The sequence below is a fragment of the Anastrepha obliqua genome, chromosome 6 (assembly GCF_027943255.1).
Source record: "Anastrepha obliqua isolate idAnaObli1 chromosome 6, idAnaObli1_1.0, whole genome shotgun sequence".
In the NCBI taxonomy this organism is placed as follows: domain Eukaryota; kingdom Metazoa; phylum Arthropoda; class Insecta; order Diptera; family Tephritidae; genus Anastrepha; species Anastrepha obliqua.
The window spans coordinates 19,099,973-19,112,386 of NC_072897.1; the positions used below are offsets into that span (position 1 = coordinate 19,099,973).

The following is a 12,414-nucleotide window of genomic DNA, read 5'->3' on the forward strand; positions in this document are numbered from 1 at the left end:
AGTTTTTTGGCAGCGACGCACCCGTTTAGGCCGTAGTTTCTTAGTCGTCGTTGTACCGTCGAAACCGATACTGGAGCCTCGCGGGAGGAGTTCAGTTGTTCGCGAATTTCAGGGGCTGTTAGAAAACGATTTTTTTTTGCTTACAACACATATAAACTTATCCTCTCCTTTTGACGTAGTTTTAGGCCTCCCAGAACGATGACGACTCTGATTGCACCCAGTATCGCTCTTTCTTTGTAGCGTTCTCATGACAGCATTTTGAGAGACATAACATTTCGAAGCAAATTTTGGTGTTGTATAGCCTTCTCCATATAGGGCTACAATGACTGCTCCTGTTTCTATACTAAGCTTCTTGATAACAAAGATGACACCAACAATTAGAAATATATCTCTTGAAGCGAGTTTTGCAGCAATAAGATGTTACGACTTGATTGTGTAAAATACCAAAATAATCTAAGTGAACCCAAACTTTTGACCGGTAGTGTAAGTGATAATATAAACTCCAAGATCAATGAACGTTTGAATCCCATAACTCCTACATATATGCTTCATTTACCCTTAGTTGTCAAACTCGACTTTTAATGCTTTGCTACTGTTCCGTTTGATGCCAGGTTATCATTTAATTATTCATTATGCGTTAAATGCGTTGGTAATCACTTAACCATTGACTGTCCAAAAAGGGGTATTTCAAAGGAAGTTAAATACGTGCTATGTGATGGTAACCATCCCGCTAATTACAAGGGTTGCACTATTTACAAAGACCTGCAACGAAGAACGTACCCAACGCTGCGAAAAAAAGAGCTGCCAAATGTTGTGCCTAACTCCGAAATCTCGCAACCCGCAATAACAAAAAACACGCTGTCCTACGCGGAAGCTCTGAAAATCAATAATCGAGTACAAGAAAAACCACAACCAACTACTGAAAAAGGTACTGTTCAGAAAGAAACTAATAATGAAATAGAAGAACTGAAAAGAATGGTCAGAACTCTAGTCGAACAGATGGGTACTGACTGTACTCAATCTGCTTACAGCCATGCTTCCGAATGTTCCAAAATGAATAGGCCGCTGCTGCTTGCAATTTGGAATGAAAATGGGCCCATCCAGCACAGCTATGAAGTGGAAGTATTTCTAGCAGATAAAAATATTGACATAATGTTAATATCTGAAACACACTTGACAGACAAATGTTACGTAAAAATTCCAAAATATGATTTATACCACACAAATCATCCTGCTGGTACAGCAAGAGGAGGCACAGCCATCTTAATCAAAAATAATATTGCGCATATGGTTCATGGAAACACTAAAAATTACAATCTACAGTCGACTGCTATAACAGTCACAGATGAAAAGAGCTCTCTTGTGATTGCTTCTGTGTACTGCACTCCAAATCAATCAATAAAAAGCGTTGAATACCAAAGGTATTTCAAATCGTTGGGACCTAGATTTATAGCAGGTGGCGACTACAATGCGAAACATCCGCAATGGGGCTCACGTTTAATAACTCCAAGAGGGCGCGAACTCCTCAAAGCAATGCAGGTCAATAAATTATTCCACGTCTCAACAGGACAACTCACTTACTGGCCTAGTGACCCAAATAAAACACCGGATCTTATAGATTTTTGCATATGCAAAGGTGTATCTAAAAATCAGGTCTCCATAGACACATGTCTAGATCTCTCATCAGACCACTCACCTTTGCTGTTAACAATAAACTCTTGCTTTCAAAAAAAGGAAATGACACCAAAGCTACACAATAAAATGACAAACTGGGAATACTTTAAAGAACTAGTCGAGGATACACTGTACCTAAATATTCCACTAAAATCCAACTCTGATCTGGACACGGCCGTTGAGATTTTCAACAACTGCATTCAAAGAGCTGCGTGGACCGCTACGCCGGAAATTAAGCACACTCACGATGAAGCGCACATTAACGATCACGTCAAAATTTTAATATCAGAAAAACGCAAGCTTTGGCGCATATGGCAAAGCACCAGAAACAGGAACGACAAAAATAAAACTAAATAAGCTCACAAAACAATTAAAAACACTATAAGACACGCAAAAAACTCAGAACTGCATGAATACTTATCTAACTTGTCACCTACGGAAGCTACTGACTACTCACTCTGGAAGGCAACGAAAAAGATCTCACAACCAACGCCTCACAACGCAGCGATAAAAACGTGTAATGGAGATTGTGCAAAAACTGATAAACAAAAAGCAATAGAGTTTGCCAAACATCTATCAAATGTTTTCCAACCATTTAGGAGTCAAAGTGCGGAGGTAGACTCAGAAGTTAACGAATTTCTCTCAGCTCCGTTTCAAATGGATTTTCCGACAGTACGATTTACCTTTAAAGAAGTCAGATACGCAGCAACCAAAACTCTTAAAACCAAAAAGGCGCCAGGTTACGATCTAATAACTAGTAAGGTTTTAAACGAACTGCCCAAATGTGGATACAAATTCCTCAACATTATATTTAACGCGATGATAAAACAAGAGTATTTCCCAACTCAATGGAAAGCTGCTGAAATCATCCTTACACAAAAGCCAGGGAAGACCCCGAGCGTGGTATCCAATTACAGGCCAATAAGTCTATTGCCTATTGCCTCCAAGCTCTTCGAAAAGCTGCTTTTAAAAAGGATAAATCCAATAATTGCGCAAAGAAATCTCATTCCAGCCCACCAATTTGGTTTTCGTAAGTATCACTCCACCATAGAGCAAGTTAATTGCGTGTATGATTTCGCTAGACAAGCACTTGAGAGGCGGCAATTCTGTACAGCGGCATTTTTAGATATAACGCAAGCCTTCGATAAAGTCTGGAATGAAGGCCTGCTATACAAGCTTAAGCAAGGCTTACCGCACAACTGTTATATGCTCATAAAATCATATTTGCAAAATAGACATTTTCTTGTTAAAGTAAGCAACGAAACCACTAACCTTCACGCAATCAGAGCAGGTGTACCACAAGGAAGTGTTCTAGGCCCCGTCTTGTACACTTTGTTCACGGCAGATCTACCACTATCAAAGAACACATATACAGCCACGTATGCAGATGATACTGTCGTCATGGCCAGGAGTACCCTTCCCTCAATTGCTTCTAATTACCTACAAGAAAACCTTAACAGTGTTAGCGACTGGATGAAAAAATGGCGCATAAAAGCTAACGAAAGCAAATCGGCGCAGATAACTTTCACTCTTCGAAATGGCTCATGTCCTGCCGTATCTCTTAACAGCGTTCCAATACCACAAACAGATAATGCCAAATATTAAGGTATTCTATTAGACCGGCGTCTTACTTGGCGATCGCATATATTTTTAAAGCGAAAGCAACTTGGACTGAAATTGCGATCACTACACTGGTTAATCGGCTACAATTCAGCACTTACACTTGACAATAAGGTGCTTATCTACAAATCTATTCTGAAACCGATATGGACGTATGGCGTTCAATTATGGGGCTCAGCAGCAAAATCAAATCTAGAAATCATGCAAAGATTTCAGTCAAAGGTGCTCCGCATGTGTGCCAATGCGCGATGGTTTGTACGAAACGAGATATTGCACCGTGACCTAAAAGTTACGACAGTTTTCGAAGAAATAAACAACCTCAGCCAGAGATACAACAACCGACTTGCTACTCATCCGAATAATCGAGCAAATAACCTTTCCAAGATAAGCTACTCCTCAAGATTAAAAAAATGTCAGCTTAACGATTTAATGCAAAGATTTAAACCGTAATATACGTAAATGCAAAAGTTGTAAAATTGTATAATATATGTATATGTTATATGTTGTTCATATGTTGTTATTAAGTAACGAATTCCACTGGGAATTCTTACTCTAAGCTATTCTTATTTAAATTGTAGGTAAAAATAGTACTTATTGTTATTGTTATGACAGATTGTATGGAATAAATGGAGTTCGAGAAAAAAAAAAAAAAAATTATGCGATTTTGCCAATTTCAATGACTTATTACTTGACATTAATTGGGATAATTTATTTGCTGAACTTGACCTATCTAGTAGTGTTTCTGCTTTTAAGGCCATTTGTCTAAACTTTCGTTAGATAACTTTCCGCTAAAGAAAAGCCTTATAAATTACCCTTGTATTCTAAGACTTCGAAAAAGCTTAAAAATCTTAAAGTAATTATTTCAAGAAGTTTACATCTACAAAGAATCATTTGTATTACGTTAAATATAAGCAAAAGTTAAGGGATTTTAACGATTTAAAGAAATCTCTCTATAATAGCTATATAAATATAGGGTCATTCAATAGGTGCGCTTCAACTTTTTTCCGATAGGGAGGGCGAACGACGCAATATTTATTATTTTTCGCTTGTCATTTGTAAACTTCATTAGTATACATTTCCTCATGGAACGCTACACACTTGAGCAACGATTGCAAATCGTGCAAATTTTTTATGAAAATAATGGTTCTGTTGCTGCTACTTTAAGAGCATTACGGCCATTTTACGGTCCATTTAACAAGCCGTCCCGTTTTGGGGTTATGTGAAGTCATTGGTCTACAGTAACAAGCCGGCGACGATTTGTGAGCTCAGAGCCAATATTGAACGCGAAATTGCTGGAATTTCGGCCGATTTATGCAAAAGAGTGGTCGAAAATTGGGTTCAACGATTGGACTTCGTAAAACGTGCACGCGGTGGTGATGCAAAAGAAATCGAATTTCATATTTAAATGTATATGTTCAAACTCGATAATAAAAAAAAAATTAGTTAAAAAAGTCAAACCGTTTGTGTTTTATTCAAAAAAGTTCAAAAGTTGAAGCGCTCTTACTGAAAAACCTTTAACATGGAGTTAAACATTAAAGCAAATCCCAAAGTCTTCTGGAAATACATAAAATCTAGAAGGAGTAGTGCTAGTGTTTCCACTGGTATCTTTTTCTATAGTAGTCAAGCGTGGAACCGAAGTGAAGCGGCAATTTATTTACTGAGTTTTTTAAATATAATTTTGTTGACGAAGAATTTAATCCTCTGTCCGACTTTACTTCTGACTTAGTTTACGCCTTGAACTTTTGAGCTCTGTGCCTTTCTCCTGAGCATATCAGTTATGCTTTATTTAATGCTTTATCAAAACTGCAACAGTTTAAGAAACAGTTTGAGAAACTGATGCAGTTTTGATAAAAAAGTATCCGGCCTTGGTCTATCCCTACAAAATTATTTTAAATAAATCTCTATCGTCGTGGTGTTTTATGGACGCATGGATGCTCTCTTTCATTACGCCCTTCTTAAAGAGTGACAATAAAAATGACGTTAGAAATTACAGGCTAATTTCAAAGCTATCGCCTATTTCCAAAATTTTTGAGCACGCGGTTAATGCAAAGCTGAGCTTTCCCTTTAAATCTTTAATTTGCCCAAATCAGCACGGGTTTGTTGCCAACAGATCTACAATATCTAATCTGGCTGCTTTTAGCGAATATTGCATTCATTCTTACTCGGCTGGTTTCCAGGTGGACTGTATTTACACTGAATTTTCGAAAGCCTTTTGCTAAAGTTTCTCATAAAATCTTAACTAAAAAATTAGCTTGTTTTGGCTTTTATTCTATATTTTCGCAATGGATAAACTCTTATTTGAGCAATAGACGTTGTGCTGTAACAATTGGTGTTCTGCAAGGAAGTATTTTGGGACCGCTTTTAATTGTGTTATTTATTATTGACATCAAAAGTTTTTTCTCATTTGCTAAATTTTTGCTTTATGCGTATGACCTTAAGACCTTCTCAGCGATCAAGACTCAAGGTAATGTAATTACGTAAACTTCAAGGCGGTAGGGATAGGCTTTACTTGTGGGGCCAGAATTCACGACTTTCGCTGAACTTATCTAAGTGCTTTCAAATATCTTACTCGAAAACATCTAACATTTTGTGCACTAAGTACAGTAACTCGACATGTGTCCTGCAGTGTGTTAGCGAGTTTAAGGACCAAATATACATACGTATGGTCTAAGTGCTGCTTTCTACACTCGTCGTAGTTAATAATTTAAATACATACTTATGTACAAAATATAGAACTGATGGTAAATGAATCCAAAATCTTAAATACATTTGTTTTTTTCGAAGTACAGATGCCGACAAGGCTCGTAAGCATGGAATGGAGGACTATATAAGCGCAGATCCGTGCGCGTTCGATCATGCTTCTTTCTTCAAAGTGCTACAAAATCTCACGCTCGAGTATCGCTTGAACGATCCCTATGCGTCATTGGTAAGTAGGCTTGTATGCATGCATGTACAAAGCATATGAAATATATTACATATATGTTATTTAATATTATATTCGAAATTTCATTGTTGTATTACAGGGCTGGTTTAGTCCTGGTCAGGTTTTTGTACTGGACGAATATTGTGCGCGATACGGGGTACGTGGGTGCTACAGACATCTGTCTTATTTATCAGATTTGTTGGATCGAGCAGAAAACCAGTACATGATTGACCCCACGTTGATACATTACTCTTTCGCTTTTTGCGCGAGCCACGTGCACGGAAACAGGTTACTGAAAATTAATTACATATACCAACTCATTAATGAAAATTTAAAAGTAAACTAAAAAAACCTATTGGTCAAAGTTGTTACTTTTTTCACATTCACCTCGAATGGGCAGGAGAATAATTTTGACGGGAATGATTCTTAATAATTAATATTAACAATCCGAAATATAATACTGACTAGTCTGAAAAGCTCTAATTTCGAACAGCAAGTAGTTTTTTACAATATGAAAAATTGTATTGTTTGCGGGTGAAAACTATGCTGGAGCGGCATTTTCATCATTGCGACCAGGGAAAATTTATTTAAAGGCGAAACTTCAGTACTGACGCGTTTCATTATTTCGTGAGGAATAGAACTCGGCTGGGAAGTTTACAAATCAGAAATTTTTCTTTAAATGTTCACTACAGGATAACAGCAAAAGAGGGAAAATAACAAGGTTAGAGCTTAATAAAATGCATACATACATATGTAGATATGTACATATATACCTATATCTGATCACAGGTCGCTTTGTTGTACCTCTCTCTGTTTACGTATTTGATTTCAAGTATAAGATATTGTTTAGGTTAGAGGTAGTGGAGAACCGCTATGTAAGCTGCTTTATATGTTTATTTATTTGAGCTTTATAGCTTATATGATTTGTTAGTGCATATCAGTGGGGTATGGCCAAACTTATTTGTATAAATTTATTGAACATTGTGAGTCGGTGAGTCGTGGAATTCCTCTTATTGTGAAGTGGACGTAAACAAAATCAAGAAAAAGAGAGTCTTCATATAAGAAACCCATATTTAGTTTACAAATTAATTTCTTTCGAATTCTTTAGTATGGGTGAACTCCGATTTATTTAAATTAATACGACAGGAAAAAGTACTTTTTATACAGTATTTCGTCCCTACCTGTAGTCTATTAATGCATATTTTACATCCGCGCCCTTGTGCATACGGCTATTCTAATTTTGTTCATATAGGTTAGGTTAGGTTGAAGCGGTTGTTCTGTGGGACACACTCAGGCTCATAGCCCATTGTGATGCCGCGTTGGGAGCTTGTCTCTATCCCTCCTAAAACCAGTGTGTGCTTTTCAAAAAATTTAAAATTTCCCTGATTTCTGTAGAACTGATATTCCAACTCATTAAAAAATTGTCTACCCAGAATAGTAAACCTGCGTCTGGATAGAGCAGGACAGTGGCTCAGTAGGTGTGAGATTATCTCTTCCTCGTCCTCATATACCCATATACCCCCCCACGGCCATCCTTTGGCCGTGTCTACCTGCTAGGCAGTGCCCCGTTATGACTGAGATCAATGTGCTAAAACTGTGTTTATTTTGGCTTAGCAGAGATTCTGTGCGTTTACCATTTAGAGTCGGCCACAGTTGACGGGCGATTTTGCAGGTGGCTTCATTACGCCATCTTTCGTTTGCTTTCTTTACAATTTCTTGAAGAATGAGTAGCTTACATGTTTGCAAGGGTATACCTATGTCATTATCTATGTACTCATCAAACAATTTAGTGCCGAGTCTCGCTAGTTCATCGGCTCTACAGTTACCCTCAATGTCGCGATGGCCAGGAACCCATGTTACCTTTAAGTGAAATGACTCAGCCATCTCGTTAAGAGATGTGCGGCATTTCATGGCTACCTTGGAGGTTGTCGACTGTTTTGTGAGGGATTTCATCGCCGCTTGGCTATCAGTGAAAATGTAGATATCATTTCCGGATATCGCATCACACTGTATCAGTGTCGCGGCTTTTATTATTGCCATCAGTTCAGCCTGAAAGACACTACAGTAGTCGGGGAGCCGAAAACTGAAGGAGATCCCCAGATGTTCAGAATATACACCTCCGCCTACCCTGCCCTCGAGCTTTGAGCCATCTGTGTAAACATGGATGGACTCGCCCTGTCTCACGTCGTCCCGTTCCCACTCTTCCCTTGAGGGTAGGACGGTCGTAAACGATGTAATGGCAAGTATAGGCGGGAGTGCATAGTCCACCAGTTCGGGAAGCCCCAGAGTGCCAGCCAGGATTTTACCGTGGCCATAATCCGTGTTTGACCACTTGTTTAGAGTGTTCAGCCTTATTGCCGCACTGCGTGCGTTATATATTGCCTGCAGATCTACCGAAAGGAGGTTTAATGTCGCATATAATGCTTTCGATGGTGTGGTTGACATGGCACCGGTTATCAGAACAGATGCTAGTCTTTGCACCTTGTCAAGTTTCTTGATGTTCACACCCTTCTGAAGGGCATCCCACCATATTACCATACCGTAGTAGAGAATTGGTCTAACCACTGCTGTGTAGAGCCAATGTATCATTCTGGGTTCCCATCCCCATTTCTTCCCAATGAGCCTTCCGCAGGAGTACATTGCGGTCATAGCTTTTCGTGCTCTGTCTGCGACTGTGAGCCCCCAATTTAGCTTCCTATCTAGTATAAGTCCTAGATACTTTGCCCTTTCTATTACTCTAAGTGGTTTCCCTCCTGGGAATATTTGTTGAAGAGTAGGTGTTTTGTGTTTCCTACTAAAAAGTATCAGATCCGTTTTTTCCGGATTTACCTCTAGTCCTCGACTTTTACACCAAAGTGATAGTCTGTTGAGAGATCTTTGTTGGAGGTCACATAATGTTGGAAGGTGTTTCCCCGAGATTGCTGTTACAATATCATCGGCATATGATATTATTTTATCTCCAATTTTTTCCAGTTCTTGTAGAAGATTGTTGACAGTTAGGTTCCACAGAAGTGGAGAAATTACCCCACCTTGGGGTGTACCCCTGATCGGAAATTTTTTAACAAATGTGTCACCCCAGTTTGCGTTTATCGTTCGCCCAGTTAGCATTCGTTCTATAAACGAGACTATTGCATTGCTTACTCCCATTTCCGTTAGCGAAGTGGTAATTGCTTCCGGGTATATGTTATTGAAGGCACCCTCGATGTCTAGAAAGGCAGCGAGGGTAAATTCTTTGTAGTGAAGTGATTTCTCGACTGTGTGAACTAGCTCATGGAGCGCTGTTTCCACTGATTTGCCCTTGCTGTATGCATGCTGGGAAGGTGATAGTTTGTCGCTAATCCTTCCTTTGATATGCACATCTAGCAACCGCTCTAAAGATTTTAACAAAAAGGATGATAGGCTGATTGGCCTGAAGTCCTTCGGTTTCGTATGTGTGGTTTTCCCTCCTTTGGGAATGAATACCACTTTTACTTCTGCCCATTTCTTGGGGATATAGTTAAGACGTATCGCTGCCTCAAAAATTAAGGCGAGTGTAGGTGCAACCATATCTTTTGTGTGTTGCAAATCAGTGGGAATGATTCCATCAGGTCCCGTTGATTTGTAAGGTTTGAAGCTGCCAATGGCAATTTTTATGTTATCCTCCGTTATAAAATCTGTTGGGGGATTCTCGTAGTGAGCTATAGGGTGGGCTCTACTGTCTTCGTTGCAGAGACAACCTGGAAAGTGCGTCTGAATTAGTAATTCTAGTGTTTCTTCACTGCTGGTTGTCCTATTGCCATTCTCTTTTATGAGGTAGCTAGGGTTGATGGGAATTATTGATACTAATTTCCGGAGTCTACTGGTCTCCGAAACTCTTTTTATCTTTTGACAGAAGTCTCTCCAAGATGCCGTTTTTGCTGCCCTTATGGCATACTTAAATCTACGCTGACATTCTTTGTATCTGTCCCACGAGTTGGTTCTCCTCGCTTCGTTATACATAGTTCTGCATGCCCTTCTGAGGTTTCCTATATCAGTGGAACACCATGGAGGTTTCGGTTTCCCTCTTCTCGTTCTCTGAGGACATGCTCCTTTCGCAGCTTGTTGAAATGCTGAAGTCAGCTCATCAACCACTGAGTCGAGCTGTGGCTCGGAGTTAATTTGGTATGTCGCTGCAGGGAGATTGCCAATGTGGTTTAAAACATCCCCCAGTTTGTGCGTCTGCGGCTTATAACCGGCTTGAACTGTTTAGTTGGCAATGAAATACTGTAGATTAAGTACCTATGATCTGAGAAGGAGTTGTCTGTAGACACTTTCCAGTCTTTTAAAATTTGGGCCCCTTGTTCATTGACACACATGATGTCTAGAACTTCACTTCTCGTAGTTGTTACAAAAGTAGGGGTATCACCTATGTTACTAATATAAAGATTGTTGCACATAATGAATTCAAAGATGTACTCACCAGGTGCGTTTGTGTCTAAACTGCCCTAGACATGATGATGTGCATTAGCATCTGCTCCCAGTATGAACGGGGTGCCACACCTCGATGCTTCATGAACTACGTCTCTTATGAGTGGTGACGGAGGAGGTTGCTCAATGCCCAAGTTCGAAACTCCGGGCATGAAACACCAAATGATAGAAGATATTGTTTTCTAATAGTGGTCGGTAGGCAATGGCAAACCACCGATTGTATTTCTGCCATGATAAAGCTCCTCATAAAAATATCTGCCGTTCGGAGTCGGCTCTCTCTTTTCATTTGTCGGAAAACATTAACACGCACATCACTTATAGGAGCAGAAGCGCGGCCAACTACCCAATATACATATGTATATATAACGGTTGTATGTAATAGGTATGATATAGGCATATGAATATATACCAAAATTATATATGTACATTTGTATTATTAGTATATATTTAGCAATTTCTGTCCTTCTGTCTATCCATGTGCACAATGGCTTGAGAAAAAATGAGTTTAATTCCAATTTTGAAAAATCGGCGGTGTGACGCCCACTTTTGGGTAAATGTGTGTATCTGGAAAACGATTTAAACTCGTCGGAGCACAAAGCGAGTAAGTGAAACTCATCATTTATCGTCACCAAGTTATTTTTTCTTTTGGAAAAGGTTGAAGAGTATAGGGAACTATGGCATTTCTTTTGCCGTTTATGATTTGTTCTACAGTAAGCTTAGGCAGCCAGTGTTTAGAATTGACTTTTATGTGGAAATTTAAAACTCAGTATAAAACTGTTTCACGTGATCTTCAAACTGGCAAAGTTCTTTCATTTCATGATTAATAGTATTTTTAATCCAAAAAATAGTCACTCACACCATATTTTATACAGATACAATTTTTTTGTAAATAGGTAGTTCCATATTTCTCATTATATTGCGAAAATGGAAAACAGAGTATTTTTTTACTTTATTAGAGTATTATTTTACTTTATTTCATTTCTTAACATAAAATACAAAAAAGTGTCCACTGAATTCATTGTATTTAAAAACAAAAACACCAGCGGAAATTTTAGCAAACGAAATTGTATATTTAGTATGCGAGAATTTGTAGAGTGGATGTGACACAAAGCAATATTAAATTTTATGTACGCTTGTTTTTTTAACTATGGGACCGCGTACTTCGATAGAAAAGCGTGAGTTAGCTTTGGAACATTTAAAAATTGTACATTTGATTCGTCAACAGTTCAGCCCATTATTGAACGCCTTATGCATGAAAATCGTGTGGTAAATATGGGAAGACAAATAAAACTTTCACAGAGAAATAGTGTCAATGGTTGGTGCGGCAAGTAAAGAAAAATCCACCAACAAGCGTTCCAAGGTGAACTGAAATGGCCCATAACGGTTCAGGTAGGTGTAGGTAGGTAGTAAAGAACTTTGGTTCATCCTTTGTGATAGCATTGCAATAGGGGAAAAAGAGTTGAAGGAAAAAACGATAGGACGAAAAGGAGAGGGGTGGGGAGGGTTAAGTATATGTGGACTATGAACGGTGACTAATTTGCGGTTGTGTTAGCCTCTTTATGCTGCTGATATCAAGACCTTCAATATCAGCAGGTGCAGAAAAGAATGGAGAACCACGATGCTTAAATCTTAGCCCTGGGAGAGCTGGACAGCTAAGGAGCAGGAGCTGAGATGATTCCACCTCATCCTCCATACAGTTGGCGCAAAAAGGACTCAAAATAATTCCGAGTCTCACGGCATGTATACCCCGC

The 12,414-nt window shown here is 38.9% G+C and overlaps 1 protein-coding gene across 1 annotated transcript in view; it reads left to right on the forward strand.

The window, feature by feature from the left end:
• The first annotated feature begins 6,088 nt into the window (after window positions 1–6,088).
• The window catches only part of LOC129250827 (calcium-dependent secretion activator-like), a 62,889-nt gene continuing 56,563 nt past the window's right edge, over window positions 6,089–12,414 (forward strand). Inside the window, exons 1-2 of the mRNA XM_054890410.1 lie at window positions 6,089–6,220; window positions 6,318–6,505. Coding sequence (XP_054746385.1) covers window positions 6,110–6,220; window positions 6,318–6,505 — 299 coding nt within the window. The 5' untranslated portion in view covers window positions 6,089–6,109. The remainder of the gene's footprint in view (window positions 6,221–6,317; window positions 6,506–12,414) is intronic.